The sequence below is a fragment of the Heteronotia binoei genome, chromosome 2 (assembly GCF_032191835.1).
Source record: "Heteronotia binoei isolate CCM8104 ecotype False Entrance Well chromosome 2, APGP_CSIRO_Hbin_v1, whole genome shotgun sequence".
Taxonomy (NCBI): Eukaryota; Metazoa; Chordata; class Lepidosauria; order Squamata; family Gekkonidae; genus Heteronotia; species Heteronotia binoei.
Genome location: NC_083224.1, coordinates 71,953,292 through 71,975,712, shown reverse-complemented (window position 1 = coordinate 71,975,712; position 22,421 = coordinate 71,953,292). Strand labels below are relative to the sequence as shown.

Genomic DNA, 22,421 nt, shown 5'->3' with positions numbered 1-22,421 from the left:
TGTGTTCTAAAAATATTCTTCATTTGTTCTCTTGCTTTTGCCTCAATTCCCATTTCCTCCTGCACTCTCAGTCCTGGGACTAAAAGCTTTAATTTGTTGACTGTGTAGTGTCTCTTACATTCCCATTTTCTGTAACTCACACTCTGTAGTGCATCTTGTATCATTTACTTTTGCAAGGCATCATGTGTCTCAGAAGACACTATACAACAATCAAATTGCATTATATTATACTGAGCACAGAAGGTCTGCTGTTGCTAATGTTTACAAGTCACCCAAACACAATGGTTCATGGTTCTTGACAGTTATTTCCTCTACAACTGTGTGTTATTTTAAAAAATGCATTTGTGGCAGCATTTGCATGACAAGCTGAGCTGCTTTGCCTCTCCCCAGTAAAATCCATTGCTTGCCATTCTCTGAGATGCCATTCACATTTCTTACCTAACTTGAGTCAACAAAAACTGACTACAGTGTCAAACAAGGCAGTAATGCCTTTCCATTTTCCAAATGTTCTGACCTGGAAAATACCCAAACCAGACTTCCCATTCGACCTAGATTTTAGTGGCCACTAATTGAACAGTTTTGAAGGAACTGTGTCACAATGCAGCCCCGGGGTTAGAACAGATGCATTAAATTAATTACAGCTGGGGAGATTCAGTTATAATCACAGAAGGCAGCTAAAAATTAAAGAGTATGGTTACAGAGATCCCAGAAATGGACCAGGGCAAAAGTCCAGCAAAAAAACCTGATAGCATCTAGTCCAAATCTTTAAAGACATGTTCTTTAAAGATTGATCCTGTTCTTCTGTAGATTCAAGCAGAATCTACAGCTATGCTGATTAAGTTTAGCTCTAGACTTCTACCAACATCCCAAGATCCCAGCCATCATGAAAGCCAGGAAGGTTGTGTCCATTTGGACAAAAGGAGGGGTGGCTAGATTAGCACTGCAACAAAATCACACAGATCTGATGGTAATTTATCATCCATGTTTAATTTTCAGACCTTGATCCAACAAAGCATGTGTGTAGCAACTGAAGCTTCATGGGCATAAACTTTTAAAAAAATGTATTTAGGATTGCCAAGTAGTGTCTGACAATCAGTGGGCAGGGGGCAGGGACATGGATGGCATGTAGTCTTCTATGCCATGATGTCTCTGTGACATCAGGTAGCTGTAAGAACAGCTAGAAATGCTATGATAAATCCAGAAGTGATGTTGCCACACAGACAATGCCAACTCCCTCCCTCCCACTGCCTGCTGCTCACAGCAGTGGTTAGCAACAAGGATTGCTGGCAAGAGGTCTCCCACCATAGTGGGAAACCTGGCAGCCCTATTTGTACTCATAGCCCCTTTGAACCATTATGTACACTATTTAATCCTGCCACTAGACAGGAAAGGGGGAAGGGGGACAACTACAGAGTTCTGCTCCTCCTCCTGAACAGATGATTTGTTAGCCGCCCTGAACCTGAAAAAAAAAATAAAATAAAATAAAATATTATTATTTAGCACCTATTTTATGTTTTATCTATTTTAAATAATTTATTTGTAACTGATTTAAACTGTTATGTTTTATGTGAATCATGGGACTCCCATGTCTGTTATGCTGTTTTATATGAATCATGGGACTCCCATGTCTGTTAGCTGCCCTGAGCCCGCCTGGCGGGGAGGGCGGGATATAAAAATAAATTATTATTATTATTATTATTATTATTATAGATTTATATCCCGCCCTTCTCCCTGAATCAGAGACTCAGAGCAGCTTACAATCTCCTATGTCTTCTCCCCCCATAACAGACACCCTGTGAGGTGGGTGGGGCTGAGAGGGCTCTCACAGCAGCTGCCCTTTCAAGGACAACCTCTGCCAGAGCTATGGCTAACCCAAGGCCATTCCAGCAGGTGCAAGTGGAGGAGTGGGGAATCAAACCTGGTTCTCCCAGATAAGAGTCTGCACACTTAACCACTACACCAAACTGGCTCTCCCAGTGGAAGATGTTTAATAATCTTTATTGCATCCCTTCTTGCAACAGACATGGAGAAGAGGGTTTTTTAAAAGATAATTTTCCATTGCTCTAACTTATGCCACCATTCAGAAAAGGAAATTATTAGATTCTTGTGAGTCATTGTGCTCAAGCTGCTTTGTATCTAAAGTGCTTGAAAATCACTGGATGAAAGCAGCTACACAAGGTGAAGTATTATATTATCATTATGAAGGCATCACTCAGGAGAAAGTACCTGGGGACAAGTATATATTATCAAACTCCATAGCCAAAAATAATTCAATATGTTATTCAATATTTACACGTGCCCCCTTGTCCAGCTAGGTCAGAGTTTTGGACTGGGTTGTCATCAGTATGCAGTGACCACTGCCCCAGATAGTTTAGATGATTATCTGAAGACAGTAGTTGGATGGTTGAAACAGTGTTTGTTGAAATTAAATCCAACTAAGATGGAGGGTGTCTGGCTGGGCTGGGGGAATCCGGGTTTAGGGTGCCAACCCCCTACTCTTGCTGGTGTGCTATTAACATCAACACTGATGGTTAAGAGTCTGGGTGTGACTCTAGGTGCCTCCCTTTCAGTTAAGGCCCAGATCACAAATGTGGCCAGACTGGTGTTCTTCTGCCTGCTACCAGTCTTCCTTCAATTTAGCTACAGTGATCCATGCAACAGTCACCACAAGATTAGACTACTGTAACTTGCTCTATTCAGGGCTATCCTTGAAACTGATCTGGAAACTTCAAATGGTCCAGAATGTGGCAGCACTGGTCCTTACAGAAGCCCCAATGAGAACCTATATACAACCGGTGTTCCGCCAGCTGCACTGGCTGCAGATTAAATACCGGATCAAGTTTAAGGTTCTAGTATTAACCTTTAAAGCCCTAAAATGATCTGGGACCAGCATTCCTAAAGGATCACTTTTCCTGGTATACCCCCAAAGAGCATTGCACTCAACTGACAACAATATGCCGGTGATCCCAGGCACAAAGAGTGTTCAGCTGTCCTTGGCCCTGGCTCCAGCCTGGTAGAACTCTCTACCGAGTAAGATTCAGGCCTTGCAGGACCTGATGCAATTCCTCAGGGATTGCAGAGATGTTCTGCAAGGCCTATGGTTGAGGACAGGCTAGCTTCCTTCTCTTCCCTTTTCCCTTCCATCTTCCTTTTCCTCCCTCTCTTTTACTGCCAGGAAATGAAACAGTATATGTTCTCTCTCTATGTGCCATATTATTGATGTAAATTTTAGAGTTGTCTTAAATATTTGTTATAGGGCTTTAATTTAATTTATTGTTAAAGGTTTTAACCTAATTTATTGTTGTTATCTGCCCTGAATCCTCCTATGCAGGGAATGGTGGGTTGTAAATCCAAGATATCAATCACTCAGTCAATGAATAATAGAGTTCTACCCTCTCACATCCCAAGTAACGTACAAACATATTTTAAAATTCTTATTTGAGGCAAATGAATATGGGAACCTGGAAAGGAAAAATGGTGTTATCTTCCTGTATAAATGGTGTTGGCTCAGTACAGTATAGTGGTTAGAGTGTCAGATTTCAATCTGGGAGATCCAGATTTAAATTTCCACTTGTGCCATGGGAGCTTGCTGGGTGACCTTGGGCCAGTCACGCACACTCTCAGACTAACTTACCTCACAGGATAAACGTGAGAATAAAATGGAGGTGAAGAGAACAACATAAACCACTTTGGGTTCCCAGCAGGAAGAAAGGATGTAAAAGAAGTTAAACAAACTTCTGCAACCCATTGCAATCTTTAATGGCTCAATCCTATGGGGCTAGGCAATGCAAAAAATGGATAGCACTGAGTTCAAGGGCTAACTTGCCAGTGTAATCTTGCAAGTTACAACATACTGACAGAGCTACAGAGTACAGGAAGTTGCACCAGGGCTGGAATTCTAGTAGGAGCTCCTTTGCATATTAGGTCACACATCCCTGATGTAGCCAGTCCTCAAAGAGCTTACAAGGCTCTTTTTTGTAAGCTCTTGGAGGATTGGCTACATCAGGTGTGTGTGGTCTAATATGCAAAAGAGCTCCTGCTAGAATTCCACCACCGAGTTGCACCAATGTGACATCTCAGGACAGTACAATTACACTGTACTAAGACTTTCAAATGGAACACTGCAATCACAACCCTGGAGTTCTAATCCAAATATATCAATATCAAGTACCCAGTCAAGGCTCACAGGCCAAGCAGCATCTCCCATGACATGAAGCACAGACCAATACATGTATGCCAATGCTGCACCCCAAAGGAACACCATCTCTCTACTATTCATTTCAGTGAATTCACCGTGTGTCACAATTTGGAACCTATATTCCAGTGATTTGTTTGGACCAAGATATAATTGATTCCAAACGCTTCAGAATTCAATGAGAAAAATGTGGAAACAAAAATTACAAGAAAGAAATGAGTCCATCAAGTCCAGCATTATAAGCTATCTTGTATATAATAATGCTATATCTGACAAAGGAAAAGGCAGAGTCATTGTCTTACAAAGGCAACACGAAAATGCAAAGAAGTCACCTATTTTCCACTTGCTTTTTTGTTCTTTTGTTATATTTGTAGCTGACTTTGTCCCAATGGACGGGCCCAGCAGGGGCTCAGCACTTCCACAGAGCTAGTTCATCAGCCTGGCATGATCGCTCCTTGTCTCCGTTTTAGCTGATCGTATATTCCAAACCTAATTGTTATCTCAGCAGAGCAATTCCATTATTCAGCCTGACACTGCTCTCTCCCCCCCCCTCCAGTCCCTGTTAGCTGTTTGTTGCAGTGATGTTATATTAATGAGCCTTGCAAATAAATGAATAGATCAGAGCGCCACTTGTTCACAAGAAGCTGATTTTTTTTTATTCATTTCATCACTGAGGTTGCAGGCAACAAGGGAACAATTTATGCTGTCAAGAGGAACACATGGCAGATCCCAATGACATGTTGTTTGAATGCAGAAGATTTCATGTTAACATGTACACTCTTATTGATTTTTCTTTTGTCAATGAGTAAGGATTCTCCTAAACCTCCACTCCCGGGAGGCTCATTACAATTTTAAATGTTTACCTCCTCTATTGAACTGTTTAAAGTTTTTATGAAAAATCTACATCTGACAAAATTTCCTCTTCTGCTCCCTTTCCCCAGAATGTTAGCTACTAATCAAATTAAGAGTGGTTAAAGCAAGCCAGGGTTCTCATGAAATAAGGCTCTAAACAAATTAATCAATGATTTCTGAACCTGGGTTAGGAAAAAAATTGCATCCAAAGGTTGCTACAGTAATAATAATTGTCTGTAATTAGATCTAATGGGAAGAATTTACATTCCACTGTATAGAGAATGTAGACAAGACCTTGTGAACATATGACTTTTCCCGTTGCTCTCTGGGAATATAACATGGATCCTACCCCTATCCTACTAATTCACTGGACAAAGTTTATGCATTTATTCATTTGCTTATTAAAATATTTATACCCTACCTTTCATTTTGACTCAAGTTCAAAGTCTTCTACAGACTAAGAGGCCTTCCTCCAACTTAAGTAGCTTTTCTGTTGGAGGAAGGTTACTTATTATTTATTTACAAAATCTATACCCTGCCTTTCTATCCTCATCAGAATCACCAAGGCAACTAACAAGTTAGGGGGTTGCTGTGCCCTCTCTTTGAATGTTGCGGTGACAGTTTTTCAAGCACACGGAATCCTGGGAAATGAAGTTTCATATGGTGCCCAAACAGTACATATCCCTAAGGTTCCCTGAATCTAGGATACAGGCTTGGTTGTGTCCCAGGGTCAAGGAGCTTTAGGACATGCAACTTCCTGGGTGGCTAATTTCCATAATATGGACTCAAGCACTTAGGAGAACTACAATTCCCAAGTTGCCTGGAGTCTGGGACATAGCATTCTAAGCACCAGAAGTGGAAGAAAGGAGGACTCACAGAGATCCCTACCAAGATCTCCCTGCCCTCATTGTTCAACTGCTGGGTAAGTCTGGGAGAAGGGAAAGACAGTATGAGGCAGGGGAGTCAAAATCATTTCTTATGAGAGTCGAATCTGACAGAAATGAGACCTTGTCAGGATAGGCCATGTGTGTCATGAAATGTAATGCCAGGTAGCAGAGATATAAACTTTATAAACACAATTAAAGATTTTTTAAAATTTAAAATAAAATATGCTTAAAAGATTAGTACTCTTGCAATATTTTGTTTATTTAACAGTCTCTGATAACTGAGACAATGTCTGTGCTGTAGCAAAGTACGCTGTTCAGGTGTGTGTCTATAAGTTGCAAATCTACTTTTGATGTATTAACATTTATTACAGAAATCTTGTGGTAAATGCTTTGAGCCAGGGGAAAACATGAAATGGCTGGGCATTGCGAGTTTTTGTACATAATTTGCTTCATGTGCCGATCAGCCAATGGAGAAAATAGAGAGCTGGAAACAAAAAGAGCAATTAGCATGCATTGATCCAAGTTGTTAAATGCTGTACTGAGGCTCTAGGATAAAATACTGAGAGAAAAAGGCTGACGAAGGTCTGAAACCATGAGGAATCCCGGGCTGCGGTCCCTTACTCTCTCGGAGGAAAGCTTTGCTGGAGATTTGAGGACTCCACCCAAGTTGCTGCACATAAGGGAGAACAGCAGGAAGGCAATTGCCTCTGAGGAACTGTACCTTATTATCTTCATACAGCAGAGAGTGTGGGGGAATGAAAAGAATGCTTTTTCCAGCTGCGTTTGTATTATGAGCATTTATATTATGAGCGTTTGTGAATTTAGTATCAGGAGTGGTTTATAAGTTATTAATGATGACTATTGCTATGCATGTATTTTGATAAATGCAGGTTGCATATACACTATATTGTGTAAAAGTGTTATTGTTATTCCGGTGTTTTTTGACTTTATTATTCACTCACATGGGAACCTGTTGATATTTACCAATGGAGAAAATAGAGGCTTTGCTCTGTAGCTCCTGTGTGATTGAGCAAGCCTAGCAAAGCTGTGATGCAGAAGGAAGCAAGAGAAAGAGAAGGAAGAAGATGACAGTGAGCCCTCCAGGGGCCTGATATGGCTCTTGGGCCACACATTTGACACCCCTGGTATAGGGGGTTGAATGATTTATTGTAGGGAAATGCCATTTAGAACCCATTATACTTTTGGCTGGAAAAAAAAATCAAACTACTTTCTAATGGCTTTTGGAAAATAGCCCCGTTTGCCAAATTCATTTCTAAATCAAACTGAATGAAGTCTACTCATCTCTACCATTCACAGTCAGTTTGGAGACTCTTCTCAGAGTGGGGGTAAGGCTCCAGGTCATTCTGCTTAGGCTTTACAGAGATGACAAATCACAAACCTCTGAGTTCTGCTCTTCTCTTCTGAACAAACCTAACTAAAGACAGTAATATTCCACTGCACACATTTGCTCAAAGTCACCATGAATATCCTAAGGATGAAGGCATGGATATATGGTTGCCAGACTCCAGGTGAGGCCTGGATGTTTCCTGCTTTTACAACTGATCTCCAGGTGGCAGAGATCAGCTCCCCTGGAGAACATGGCTGCTTTGAAGGGTGGACTCTATGACATTGTACCATGTCAAGGCCCCTCCCCTCCCCAAATCCCTCCCTTTCCTAGCTCCATTCTCAAAGTCTCCAGGTATTTTCCAACACAGACCCTACATGGAGACAACTTGGCCAGCCATTCTCTTCTTCCCACTCCTTGCTTAGCTCAAAGAAGGGAAGTAAAATCTATTATTTCTTAAAATGTTACATCTGTCTGAACAGTTTAATGGGAATATAGGATTGTTTGCAAGCTACTTTGCTCCTGGTGACTTGCAACCCTTCAGCTCTTTGCAACCAACGCAGAGAACTCTGTGAGAAGAGCAACATTAAAATGCTGAGAAGGTAAGTTTGTTTATTTATAGAAAGGCTCTAGGCATTGATTAAAAATAAAAATGGAAGCAAAATCCCTTGAGGTGAAATAAAATCCACAGAGCCCATCAGGTTGGCAGAGTGGGTGGGTCTCAGTGTCACACAGAATCAAGCTGAAAGAGAGAAGTATTGCTTAGTTTCTAGTGGCTGTGGAAGCACTGTGAAAAATTAAGTATTGGGCAGAAAGCCAGCAGAGTCTTAGCTTTACTTACATTCTACTGAAAACTAAGGCCACTGCTAACAAAACATCAGAAAGCTAGTGAATATGGCAGGGGTGGCCAACTGTAGCGCTCCAGATGTTTTTTTTGCCTACAACTCCCATCAGCCCCAGTCATCAGCCATGCTGGCTGGGGAGGAAGGGAGTTGTAGGCAAAAACATCTGGAGAGCTACTGTTGGCCACCCCTGGAATATGAGATGCCTGAGATGGTAAAACACACTTTTGGGCTTGTTTACATTTTATAGCTTCCATGGTTACAATGCAGAACCATAGATTATTAGTTCCAGGCGACATAGAGAAAAAGGTTTTTTTTTTTTTTTTTAATTCACATAATCACTGACAACAGCATATACATCCATTATGTTAAACAATTATCCATGGGCTGAGTGGTGTCTATTATTGCCCAAGTGTTTTGCCATAGTTGAAAAGCCATTGGTTACTAGCACTCATGCTGATAGTGTCCATGATAACTGGCAATCCACCAGGACTGCCTTCGTGTATTAAAGGGGGCGACGAAACTAAAGCCTAAGAAGAAAATGTCCACATCCACCCTTGTTGAGTGATCTGTTCTGGGCAGCTTCAAATGTAATAGGAGACAACAGCTTTGAACCATGTTTTGGGGCTCCTAAGATCAAAACATGTTTAGTTACATATGTTATGCACCCCATGCATTAGGATTTGTGGTACAGTTAAAGATGTAACCAGGACAAGTACAAGAAGTATTTCACTAACAAAGATTAAAACCCCTGAAAATGAGACTGACAAATATCTGAGCTTAGCAGTGCCAGACATTAATTTATCTGTCTTTGGATTTATATTCCACCCTCCCCGCCAGCAGGCTCAGGGCAGATCACAACAGTCAAGCAACAGTGCAAATAAATACAATTCATAACAAACTAATTTTTTAAAAACCAACACAGCACAACATTATCTCTGGTGCCCACCAATGCCTCTTTTATGCCTGACACAGGGCATAAAAGACTAACAACAGAACTCGTTCAGTAGATGACTAGAGGGTTCTTGAGGACAGTTCACCCAGGCAGTGTGGGCAGCCATAACTTGCTATGAACTCCTTGATCTCAAGGCCAAATCTGGCTCAAAGGATTTTAAAGAGAAAATTCAAACTATGCCATCAGTGTGAGTTTTGAACTCCTTGGCCCATATGACATGGACACATGACAACATTTGAGTTTTTCTTTCTTGTGATGATAAAATATTTACCCTGCTGAATGGATTGCAGTCACAAACTAAAAAATGCCACTAATGGGTTTTTGTATGCTAAGTGGTGGCTGCATGCCTTCTAAACTTTAGCTTGGATCCACCAGAGTGTTACAACAGTTGGAAGGATTTTTAACTGTGGAGTGCAGCTTTCTTGCCATTGTGGTGTAGCAATTAAGAACAGTGGACTCTAATCTGGAGAACAAGGTTTGATTTCCCACTCCACCACATGAAGTCAGCTGGGTGACACTGGGTTAGTCACAGTTCTCTCAGAGCTTTCTCAACCCCACTTACCTCATGGGGTGCCTGTTGTGGGGAGGGGAAGAGAAGGCAATTGTAAGCCACTCTGTGTCTCCTCTGAGTAATGAAAAATGGGGTATCAAAACAAACTCTTCTTGTCTACCCCCTTGGGTTGCCAAGTCCAATTCAAGAAATATCTGGGGACTTTGGGGTGGAGCCAGGAGACATCAGGGGTGGGGCCAGGAGCAAGGGCGTGACAAGCATAATTGAACTCCAAGGGAGTTCTGGCAACTTTTAAAAGGTCACTGGCCACTGGTCACTTTTAAAAGGACTGCACATCTATTTAAATGCCTTCCTTCCGTAGGAAATAATGAAGGATAGGGGCACCTTTTTGGGGGGCTCATAGAATTTGGCCTCCTGGTTCAATCTTTTTGAAACTTGGGGGATATTTTGGGGAGAGGCACAAGATGCTATACTGAAAATTTGGTGCCTCTACCTCAAAAAACAGCTCCCCTGGAGCCCCAGATACCTGTGGATCAATTCTCCATTATTTCCTATGGGAATAAGTCTCCATAGGAAATGATGAAGTGATGAGCAGACATTTCCCTCCCCCCACCATTTCTGATTACCCTGAAGTGGGGGGAAGGCCTCCAGACCGGGGAATCCCCTGCCCCCACCTGGGGATTGGCAACCCTAACATAAATTTTCTCTGAAACGAAAGCAAAACAGAGGGACTGCTTTCATGAGGTCTGCTGCTGACTCTTCCCAATGAAGTACTTCCTGCTCTTATTTAATCTAGATCTAGAGGTAGGTTGTGGCTGTGGGGGGTGGGGCTTGTTCCTGCCGGCCAGCTGGCTGGGGGCGGGGGAAGCCTGTAAAACCGGGGGATCACCCACTGGGAACTGGGGATTGGGAAGCCTAACCCCCTCCTGCTTCACCCATCTGTTTACAATAGGGGCATTTCTTATAGAAAAGCAAAATACTGAACTACTAAGTAGCCTTAAAAATAAAATAATGCAAATAATTCACTTGCAAAGAGGGTGAATAATGATCCTTAAGAACTTAATGAGAAGTGCAGAGCAGTATTAGAGAAAGGAAGCTTCTGCTCCAATTCCCTAATGACCCGTTAAACTCCCTAGTAGTTACCAGGCGGTTTGATCAGCCCATACAGTGTAGAATAGGCCAAAAAACAGTATCTTGCAGGACTCGTTGACAATTCCACTGCCTAGTGTTCTTTACAGCATGTGCAGTGTATCATCCTATTACTCTTTTCCATCTGTTTATGCAAAGACCTAGTTACTCAAAGCTTGACCAACTCTCTTGCTTCTTTGGCTTTTAAGATTTTGACTAGAAAGCAAGGTTGTCAGGTCTGGGTTGGAAAATACCTGAATACTCCGTGGGTGGAGCCTGGAGAGAGTGGGGTTTGGGAGGGGAGGGGCCTCAGCATGTTACAATGCCATAGAGCCTTCAAAGCAGCCATTTTCTCCAGGGGATAAACTTATTATCACACCAAAGTATGTACAAACATATATTTTAGTGACAGAGACTTGACAACATTTAAACATATAGTAATGCTTCCAGAATAGCAGCTGGTTACAAAACACAATCACAGAAGAAGTCTAATAGTGAAAAAGTTCACACAACTTCATATATGGGGCAAAGCCCACTTCCTGTGCACGTCTCTATGTCCTGTTGTCTTCCGTGCTGCTACCAAGGAATAAAAAAAAAATCCACTAGAGAGAGAAAGGGGACCATACTCCTGAGTCAAATTACAGTTTCATTTCTTGTCCCTTAGTCAGCCTAATCTCTCCATAACCATCCTTCCATGGAGCCACAGATAAATGCTTTTGCTTTCGGATCAACGCATTTCTTTTTTGCTCTGCACCTGGCCATCTTCCTCATTGGAATCAAGTCTGGCAGACCTCCCAGCCTCCATTCGCCAGGCCCACCGTAGTTTCTTCCTCCCTATCACTGTTGCTCCCGGCCACCATACTAGCTGTATGGAGGAGGTAAGGTGCATTATCTGCATATGGGCAGACAACACTTTTGTTTTCTGGGGGAATTTAATCTGCCCAATGTATTTTTAATTGTTTTGAGATTTTTCTGCAAATCTGGGGGGGGGGGGGCGGGTTTCCCCAAGTTTGAAGAAAAATCTCATTGTAGGTGGAGTCAGATATCTGCAGGTGAACCCACATGTGGCTATTAGATATATAGATTAAATACAAGCCCTCACATGATGGGTTCATTGGGTACCTCTAAGAAAAATGGCTGCAATGGGGGCTACCTCTGTAGGGAACCTTTGCTGTGGATTCTAGTAAAACCTCAATCAGCAGCATGTTTCAACTTGTTGGCTGTGTGTGACCCAGCAACATCTGCATTTGGAACCAGTAAGTATGTTGCCACTGCAAGAGGGAATAATTGCAACCTCCCCCCTGGGAAAAGAAAACCATAATAAAATTAACATTTTGCTTGGTAAATTGGCTGTAACCAAAGTTGCATTGGTATGAAGATTTTGTTGTTGATCTTCTGTGAATTCCAATAAAACCACTGGCCAAAAGCCCACTTTCTGCCTGGTAAATTACCACCCTTCTTCCTTACCCACCTCCACTTACCAATTAGCAAACCAAAGGAGAATCTCTTACCAGGTCTCTCTCATTCTGTGCACTAATTTCTCATCCATCTCTCTCTTTGGAACCTCTTTTGCTCTTCACCAATATCTCTCACACTTCTCTCTCCCCACTCACCTCACCACCTCCCTAATATATGTGCCTTGTCACATCACAAGGGGTGATGTGACAAGTACAACACAACATGATGCTAATACTGAGTCTAGCTCTCTACTGTGTGATCCATTTAGCTAAAAGCTCCTCTGACCTGAAGTTAAATAAGTTGTTTGGTCTCTGATACAATCTGAATAGGATTGAAAAAGCACAACCAACAGGGTGGTGGCAGTAACTCATTTTATATGCAAGGTTCTCTGAGGAACGATTGTTCAGATCCAGGCTTTATTGGATGAAACTGATATTCTATATCCATTTCTATCTGGCTTCTGGCCTGGTTTCAGGTGCCCTGTCTATACCATAAAAGCATGTGGAGTGTGCCTCTGATGAGACTTCTGGTACTCTGGTAAGCTTTTAGTACTGTCAACCATGTACTAGTCTCACCTGACAGGCTTAGGGGCAACATGCTCTGGGCCTATCTGTCAAATCTGTTCTAGAAGATGATACTGGGGGACAATTACCCTGTGTTATAGTTCTTTGTCCTTTAGGGTTTCACAAATTTTGTCCTATATGCAATTTAACATCTACATGAAACTGCTGAAAAAAGTGATTGAGAAATGTTGGAGTACAGCCAGATGCCGCCGCCTCCTCAGAATCTGAAAAATCAGGCCACATATCAATGGAATCCCTGCTTGAGCAGACGGATCTGGCAGCTGACCCAATGAGGGAAGCATCAAGAAGCAAGAACACTTCCTAGTCACTGCCGGACTGCTCAATTTTCCAGGAGAAGAATGAATGCCACAAAGACTGGCTTTTCAGCCAGTCTTTCCTGAGCCAGTAGAGTGAAGAAAAAGAGTGCACTTGGTGGCTCAGGAGAAATGAAGAAATGCCCACTTGGCTCCTCAGTAAAGGTCAGCATTAATTCCTGGATCAGAGTCCTTGCAGGACCAGGACTGACAGGCTGTTAGGGAAACAGTAAAAGGCCCACATCTGTAGGGAGTGACACCTGGTCCTCAGGGGATGAGTCAGCAAAAGGTGCTGATAAAAGGAACATGCTGAGCAAGTGTGGAAGCAACCTTGCTAGCAACCCCTCTATGTGCTGAACTGTTTAGCAAACAGAGCTCTACCCTAATTCTGCTGCCTTGTATCTTGTCTCTGGTAATCTATGCTTGCTACTGAAGCCAGGGACCCAGACTCCTGTATCCTGCACATGTTTCCAAGCCTTGGAACTGGGCCCTCCTACCATGACAATTGGTAAGAGCCCAGTGGTACAGAGTGGTAAAGCTGCAGTACTGCAGTCAAACTCTCTGCTCACAACCTGAGTTTGATCCCAATGGAAGCTGGGTTCAAGTAGTCGGCACTGGGCCCTCCTACCATGACAACTGGTAAGAGCCCAGTGGTGCAGAGTGGTAAAGCTGCAGTACTGCAGTCAAACTCTCTGCTCACAACCTGAGTTTGATCTCAGCAGAAGCTGGGTTCAAGTAGTCGGCTCAAGGTTGACTCAGCCTTTGATCCTCCTGAGGTTAGTAAAATGAGTACCCAGCTTGCTGGGGAGAAAGTTTAGATGACTGGGGAAGGCAATGCCAAACCACCCCATAAAAAGTCTGCTGTGAAAACGTCATGATGCGACATCACCCCAGAGTCAGAAACGACTGGTGCTTGCACAGGGGACTACCTTTACCTTTTTACCATGACAATTGGTATGATCTAGCAGAGTTCTTCTTATGCTCTTCTCGCACAATGAAATGTGCTATATTTTTAAGTAACTGTTCTGCATCCAAACTATAACTCCAGCTTAACAGAGACAGTCCAAACATAATTTCTCCAAGCCTTACTACAAGCTTCTAATTATATAACTTTCCATATATATAATCTGATAAACAAAAAGCATTATTTCTGAAATGTCATAAATAGACCATATCACAGTAATAGGCTTAGAGTTCTGGATTTCAGGGCCTTGGCAAATATCTGGCTTTGCTCCATTGGGTCCTTGAAAAAAAAAGCTCAGAGTGAATGCTGGGAAATGGTAACACAAAAGCCTAATGATTTAGTCCAAAACTCACTGCTGAAAACTATTTATAGCATTGCTAGTTTCTCACCAATGAAAGTGTTAGAGTAAACAAAGTTTTCATAAGACTCTTGCCCATATACTGGTTTACAATCCAGAGAAATCAATTACAAACTAATTACTTTCCTGTTTTAATTAGTGTGCCTGCCAAAGGGCAGAAAGGACAGCCCTCTACTGATGACTGAGCTTGACAACCAAGAATAGGTGATCAAGGCCAGTAAAAGTGTATACAGTTTATGCATTAAGATTCTACAAATTAATTTAATAAGAAATCACACATCACTTTATTCGTTCCTCTTTATTGTAATAAAGAGAACGTGTTAAATCAGGACAAGCAAAGGGAAGCAAAGACCATTTCTAAGAATACAAATGTAAAAGTTCCCTTGCAACAGCAGCACTTCCTTCCTTGCAAAGTGTAGAGAATGGTAAATCACACATGGTAAAACATATCCTAAATGGACTGATTTTATGTATAAAAGGAACTATCTCATGATACCCATGGAACACTTTCATAATTTGTCATGGAGGGATCATGAAAAACCAGGAGATTTTATCCATATTCAAGTAGGTCAATAGAACGAAATTTAACGATGGGTTCATATTTGGGGTTCCAGTAAGCTGGCATGGGCTCATATGAAGTACTGATAAGAAAGTGACCAAAGTGACCATCCAAGAGAGGCCATACCAGGAAGTTACTTTCACTCCTACTTTCACTCCTGCCAATGAGCCTCTGGGTGGCTTAGTTTTGTGATAAATGAAAGAAGCAGGCAACAGAGGAAGACTTCAAATAAAACTCATGCTACAGCAATATGAATGTGAGACTACCTCATATTTAAAGACAGTCTCTTTGATTATGTTGGAAATATAAATTAAACAATATTTTTTCCTCTCATGTTTTGCCAACAGCAGCAACTAATGGGAGTTTGAAACAGAATCCCAGCTACAAATACATTGCAGAGACCTCTGGAAGACATTGCAGAGACCTCTGGAAGACATTGCAGAGACCTCTGGAAGAGAGCAGAGAGTGCTTCAAGGGTGAGACTTGGCAGCTGGGGGAATTGCTGAAAACTTTTGAGTTCATGTGAAGGGCTGAAGGTGATTGTGGCTGATTGTGGCTGATTGATTAGAGTGGCTGTGTTGCCCACCCTCTTTGCATTATTAAGCTGTGCCTTGCCAGAGACTGAGCACATTGCAGAGACCTCTGGAAGAGAGCAGAGAGTGCTTCAAGGGTGAGACTTGGCAGCTGGGGGAATTGCTGAAAACTTTTGAGTTCGTGTGAAGGGCTGAAGGTGATTGTGGCTGATTGATTAGAGTGGCTGTGTTGCCCACCCTCTTTGCATTATTAGAGTGGCTGTGTTGCCCACCCTCTTTGCATTATTAAGCTGTGCCTTGCCAGAGACTGAGCACATTGCAGAGACCTCTGGAAGAGAGCAGAGAGTGCTTCAAGGGTGAGACTTGGCAGCTGGGGGAATTGCTGAAAACTTTTGAGTTCATGTAAAGGGCTGAAGGTGATTGTGGCTGACTGTGGCTGATTGATTAGAGTGGCTGTGTTGCCCACCCTCTTTGCATTATTAAGCTGTGCTTTGCCAGAGGCGTGAGCTGAAGGGCGAGAACTAAAGGGCTCTTGGCCTGTGGCTCTTAGCCTGAGGTCTGTGTAAGGACCAGGAACCCAGATCCCTATTTCCTTGTGTTCCCAATAAGGGAAGTAGACTCTCCAGGGGGGGAGCCACATAAACAGGGTTTAAAAAGAGACTGCATATTTTTAAAAAAGCTATCATGAAGGTAGAATGCCAGCAGGGGGGTGGGGGCTTTCCAGTGTTTTGCACTGAGTGTCACATGTATGACTTTCTGCCCACAGGACAGAAGTCTTGGGTGTGTGCTCAATGCAAGGAGCTCTTGGTCCTCAGGGAATGAGTTCGTACCCTTGAGGCTGAGGTGACTGACCTGGAGAAGCAGAGACAGTCAGTTAGGCACTAACAGAAAACTCTCAGGGACGTGTTAGTTGAGCCCTGCTTGAAACGTGGTAGCCCCGTTGCTGCCAGGGAGTGTGAGAGTCAAGAGGGACCAGGCTGAGGATAAGGGGAATGCACCCTCAGAAGGGACCTCTTCTTCGGTGGCTGAACGGGAACCCTTTCGTGCCAAGGAACCATCCCTGGGCGGGGAGAGAGGGAGGGTCTTGGTAGCTGGTGATTAGATCCTTAGGCAAGTAGACAGCTGGGTGGCAAAACTGCGTACTGACCGTATGGTGACTTGCCTGCCTGATGCGAAGGTAGTGGACATTACGCGTGTAGTAGATAGGCTGATAGACAGTGCTGGGGAGGAGCCGGTGGTCATGGTGCATGTTGGCACCAACGATGTGGGGAAATGCAGTCGTGAGGTCCTGGAGGAAAAAATTAGGCTGCTAGGTGGGAGACTTAAAGTCAGGACCTCCAAGGTAGCCTTCTCGGAAGTGCTACCTGTTCCATGTGCAGGGCTGGAGAGACAGGCACAAATTAGAAGCCTCAATATGTGGATGGGATGATGCTGCAGGGAGGAAGGGTTTAAGTTTGTTAGGCACTGGGATGCTTTCTGGAACAAGTGGGAGCTGTACAAAAAAGACTGTCTTCACTTGTCCTTGGATGGAACCATGCTGCTGGCGCTTAAAATCAAAAAGGTGGCAGAGCAGTTTTAAACTAAATCTAGGGGGAAAGCCGACAGGAGATGAAATGTCTCTAGTTCGGGAAGACTCATCTCAAAGAGATGAAGGGTTAGCTGATACTTTTCTATCGGGTAATGGAACAGAGTTGAACACTGAGACGGTGACAATCAGAATGGACTGCCTGCCAGAGTCTCGAGACAGCAGGAGGAAGGTGGCAGGCCTAGCTTGCCTAGGAAATTATAGATGTTTGTATGCAAATGCTAGAAGTCTTCAAAGTAAAATTGGTGAGTTGGAATGCTTAGTGTTGAGAGAAAACATAGACATTGTGGGAATTTCAGAAACTTGGTGGAATGAGGAGAATCAGTGGGACACGGTGATTCCTGGATATAAGTTATACCGGAAGGATAGGGAGGGAAGGGTTGGAGGTGGGGTGGGCATATGGTCCAGTAAGACTGAGGTCAGAGAATTAGACTCCCTTATAGAAATGCTTTGGGTTGAAATAGAGGGCCCAAAAGGCAATTTAACTATGGGAGTTTGTTATCGCCCACCAAATCAAAAGACAAAGGACGACTATAATATGATGGAAGGCTTAAAGATGGTGGCTAGACGAAAAAACTGTGTTGTCATAGGTGATCTTAACTACTCGCAGATTGATTGGGTCAATATGTGTCTGGTCGAGAGAAAGAGACTGAGTTTCTAGATGCTCTCAATGACTGTACTATGGAGCAGATGGTCACAGAACCTACCAGGGGTGGGGCGATCCTGGATTTGGTCCTAAGTAATGCCCAAGACCTAATGAGAGAAGTAAAAATGATCGCACCGCTTGGGAGCAGTGACCATAACATTATTGATTTCACTATTTGTATAAATAGGGAGTTGTTCCAAAAGACCAGCACAACCACGTTTAACTTTAAAAGGTGTAAATTCTTTGAGATGCGGAGGCATGTGAAGAGGAAACTGAAAGGAAAGGTAAATACGGTCAAAATCCTTGGGGAAGCTTGGAGGCTATTTAAAACTACAATCCTAGAAGCACAGATAAAATATATACCACAAGTTAGGAAAGGTACAAACAGGTATAAGAGAAGGCCTGCATGGTTAACAAACAAAGTAATGGAAGCTATAAAAGGTAAGAAGGACTCCTTTAAGCGGTGGAAAGCTTGTCCAAGTGAAATTAATAAAATGGAACACAGGCAATGGCAAATCAAATGCAAGACTGTGATCAGGCAGGCAAAAAGGGACTATGAGGAACATATTCCAAAAAAACATAAAGACCAACAATAAAAATTTCTTCAAATATATTAGAAGCAGGAAACCAGCCAGGGAGGCAGTGGGGCCCTTGGATGACCAAGGGATAAAAGGATTACTGAAGGAGGATAGGGAAATGGCTGAGAAGCTAAATGAATTTTTTGCCTCCGTCTTCACTGTGGAAGATGAGAAGTGTTTGTTTGATCCGGAACCTGGAAAGGGTGTTGAAAGACCTGAGCCAGATTGAGGTGACAAGAGAGGAGGTCCTACAACTGATGGACGAATTAAAAACTAATAAGTCACCAGGTCCGGATGGCATACGTCCAAGAGTTCTGAAAGAACTCAAAGTTGAACTTGTGGATCTTCTGACAAAAATATGTAATCTTTCATTGACATCTGCCTCCGTTCCTGAGGACTGAAAGGTAGCAAATGTCACCCCCATCTTTAAAAAGGGTTCCAGAGGAGATCCGGGTAACTACAGGCCAGTCAGTCTGACTTCAATACTGGGAAAGTTGGTAGAAACCATTATCAAGGACAGAATGAGTAGGCATATTGATGAACACAAGTTATTGAGGAAGACTCAGCATGGGTTCTGTAAGGGAAGATCTTGCCTTACTAACCTGTTACATTTCTTTGAGGGGGTGAACAAACATGTAGACAAAGGAGACCCGATAGATATTGTTTACCTTGACTTCCAGAAAGCTTTTGATAAAGTTCCTCATCAAAGGCTCTTTAGTAAGCTCGGGAGTCATGGAGTAAAAGGACAGGTCCTCTTGTGGATCAAAAACTGGCTAATTAATAGGAAGCAGAGAGTGAGTATAAATGGGCAGTCTTCGCAGTGGAGGACTGTAAGCAGTGGAGTGCCGCAGGGCTCAGTACTGGGTCCCATGCTCTTTAACTTGTTCATAAATGATTTGGAGTTGAGAGTAAGCAGTGAAGTGGCCAAGTTTGCGGATGACACTAAATTGTTCAGGGTGGTAAGAACCAGAGAGGATTGTGAGGAACTCCAAAGGGATCTGTTGAGGCTGGGTGAGTGGGCATCAACGTGGCAGATGAGGTTCAATGTGGCCAAGTGCAAAGTAATGCACATTGGGGCCAAGAATCCCAGCTGCAAATAGAAGTTGATGGGGTGTGAACTGGCAGAGACTGACCAAGAGAGAGATCTTGGGGTCATGATAGATAATTCACTGAAAATGTCAAGACAGTGTGTGATTGCAATAAAAAAGGCCAACACCATGCTGGGAATTATTAGGAAGGGAATTGAAAACAAATCAGCCGCTATCATAATGCCCCTGTATAAATTGATGGTGCGGTCTCATTCGGAATACTGTGTGCAATTCTGGTCACCGCACCTCAAAAAGGATATTATAGCACTGGAAAAAGTGGAGAAAAGGGCAACTAGAACGATTAAAGGTTTGGAACACTTTCCCTATGAAGAAAGGTTAAAATGCTTAGGGCTCTTTAGCTTGGAGAAACATCGACTGTGGGGTGACATGATAGAGGTTTACAAGATTATGCATGGGATGGAGAAGGTAGAGAAAGAAGTACTTTTCTCCCTTTCTCACAATACAAGAACTTGTGGGCATTCAATGAAATTGCTGCGCAGTCAGGTTAGAATGGATAAAAAATTTATATATATATATATATATAAATTTTTTGGCCACTGTGTGACACAGAGTATTGGACTGGATAGGCCATTGGCCTGATCCAACATTGGCCTTTTCTCTTATGTTCTTATGTTCTTCAAGCACAATTGACTCAAGGCTGGAAATACACATGCACTAATGGCAGCATTTTGTACTTAGTAAGGGTAACCACATAACTGCCTTCATGTTGATAAGTGTTAAGTATACAGTATATAATCATATTAAGGCAGGCTAACAAAGAACAGGGAAAAAATGCAATCTGTCTAGATATTACCTCAGTGATGCGTGGGTTGGAGCACTTGACATTCCTGCTTGACCAGTCAAGCCACCTTCCCCATCCCCCAACAGATGAGGGGCAGTGCTGACGTAGTGTGCACCTCCCTTCTACAGTGCACCAGCCACACTCAAATTTCTGGTCTGCTTTCAAGCACAACCCACAGCTTTCCCGCTGAGCAGCACATTTATACAGGTGAACTGTGAAGACAGAAAACATGCGTGAGTTGAAGGTAAGATGTACGGTATACCTGCCAAACCAAAGGAAATGTATCTGCTCATAGTGTGGCAAGGTGCAAACTGGTACTTATATTGACTAATAATTTATCAACATTGTACAGTTCAAAGTATGAGCAATTTCAGTGAGAATGAAAGATGCTGCCTTTGGAATGATGTTCTATACAACCGCTTCTGCCCAGGTAGTTAGTCATAATTACTCACTGTTCAAGGGCACTTTACAAGTATTCTTTACTCCCGGTTATCTTGCGGTGCTTGGATTCTCCAGCAGTAATTAAAAAACAAACCATTGCTGGTCACATTATGAGCTCGATAGCAATAAAATGTGTCCAGGAGGGATGTGCACCAAAGTTCCACTTAGATTTAGCTGGTTTGCTTCATTTAAAAGTGTATTTGGATTCTTTTTAAAAATGTGATTAATTTTTAATTTTTTAAAGGGTAGAGTATGGAAGGAAAAGAGGGGAAGAGGAAAGTATAAATTCATAAATAATTTCCAAATATTATGAATAGTTACACACAACAAGTAAAATCTACTGTTTTATTACAATACATATTTTAAATATGAGAGCAGATAGTAAAACATCATTATTTCAATATTTTGAGGTGAATTCTGTCTTTAAAAGATTAGACAAGAACTTTCTTAGTTGCAAAGTCGTAAGTGAAAGTCATACTCCTAACCTGAACTGATTTTGAGGGCTACCAATGTGATTAAAGGGTCAGAGCATCCTTCTTGAGAGCAGAGGTTGATGAGTCTGGAGATTTTCAGTTTAGAAAATGATACGGGGGGACATGATAGATGGTAACTGATGCGCAGGGAGAATTCAGGGGCATTATATGAAGTTGATGGGGAACAGATTCAGGATGGGTAGAAAGACTTCTTCACTCAGTGAGTAATTAAGATTGTGGAATCTGATGCTAGTGGAAGTTGTGATAAATTTAAAAGGGGATTAGATAGATAATTGGAGGACTGATCTATCTTTACCTACTACCCAAGATAACTAAAAGAAAACTTCATGTCCAGAGGCAGCAAGCTTCTGAATATCAGTGCTAGGAGGTGACATCAAGGGAAAGCGTTGGCCTCTAAGTGGTGCTTATTGGCTACCCAAAGAAAAGTGGCTGGCCACTGTGTGCAGCAGGCTGGTGGACTACATGGATCACTGGTCTCATCCTGCAGGGCACTTTTTATGCTCCCAGAAGGGCAACCTAAAGTAGATTTACTTAGAATCCTACCTAAGACTACTCCCAGCAAAACGTTCCTAGGATTGTACTGCATGTCCCCCCCACCAATTGGGACTGAAGCTGCAGGTAGGGTTGCCAATCCCCAGGTGGGGGCAGGGGATCCCCCGGTTTGGAGGCCTTCCCCCCACTTCAGGGTCATCAGAAAGCAGGGGGAGGGGAAGGAAATGTCTGCTGGGAACTCTATTATTCCCTATGGAGATTTATTCACATAGAAAATCATGGAGAATTGATCTGCGGGTATCTGGGGCTCTGGGGGGGCTTTTTTGGGGGGTAGAGGCACCATATTTTCAGTATAGCATCTAGTGCATCTCCTCAAAATGCCCCCCAAGTTTCAAAAAGATTGGACCAGGAGGCCAAATTCTATGAACCCCCCAAAAAGGTGCTCCTATCCTTCATTATTTCCTATGGAAGGAAGGAATTGAAAAGGTGTGCCGTCCCTTTAAATGTGATGGCCAGAACTCCCTTTGGAGTTCTATTACGCTTGTCACAGCCTTGATGTTGGCTCCACCCCTAATGTCTCCTGGCTCCACCCCCAAAGTCTCCTGGCTCCACCCCCAAAGTCCCCAGATATTTCTTGAATTGGACTTGGCAACCCTAGCTGCAGGCAAAGGAATCTTCATTCTCATATTTCAGGCAGATATGACAATGTTCAAGAGATAAGACAACACATTTCTGTTTTTTTCAGTTGGGACTGAACTCTCAAAGCTTGTTGGCCTCACCTAAGGGAATCCCCCGTCAAATGGCAGAATAGAGAAAGGATCTCTATTTTTC

At 42.8% G+C, this 22,421-nt stretch overlaps 1 protein-coding gene across 2 annotated transcripts in view; it reads right to left on the bottom strand.

Moving 5' to 3' along the window:
• Positions 1 to 22,421, bottom strand: part of PLXNA2 (plexin A2) — a 771,921-nt gene that overhangs the window by 197,121 nt on the left and 552,379 nt on the right. For both annotated transcript variants that reach the window (XM_060231255.1, XM_060231256.1), the window contains exon 12: positions 20,176 to 20,375. In XM_060231255.1, coding sequence (XP_060087238.1) covers positions 20,176 to 20,375 — 200 coding nt within the window. The remainder of the gene's footprint in view (positions 1 to 20,175; positions 20,376 to 22,421) is intronic.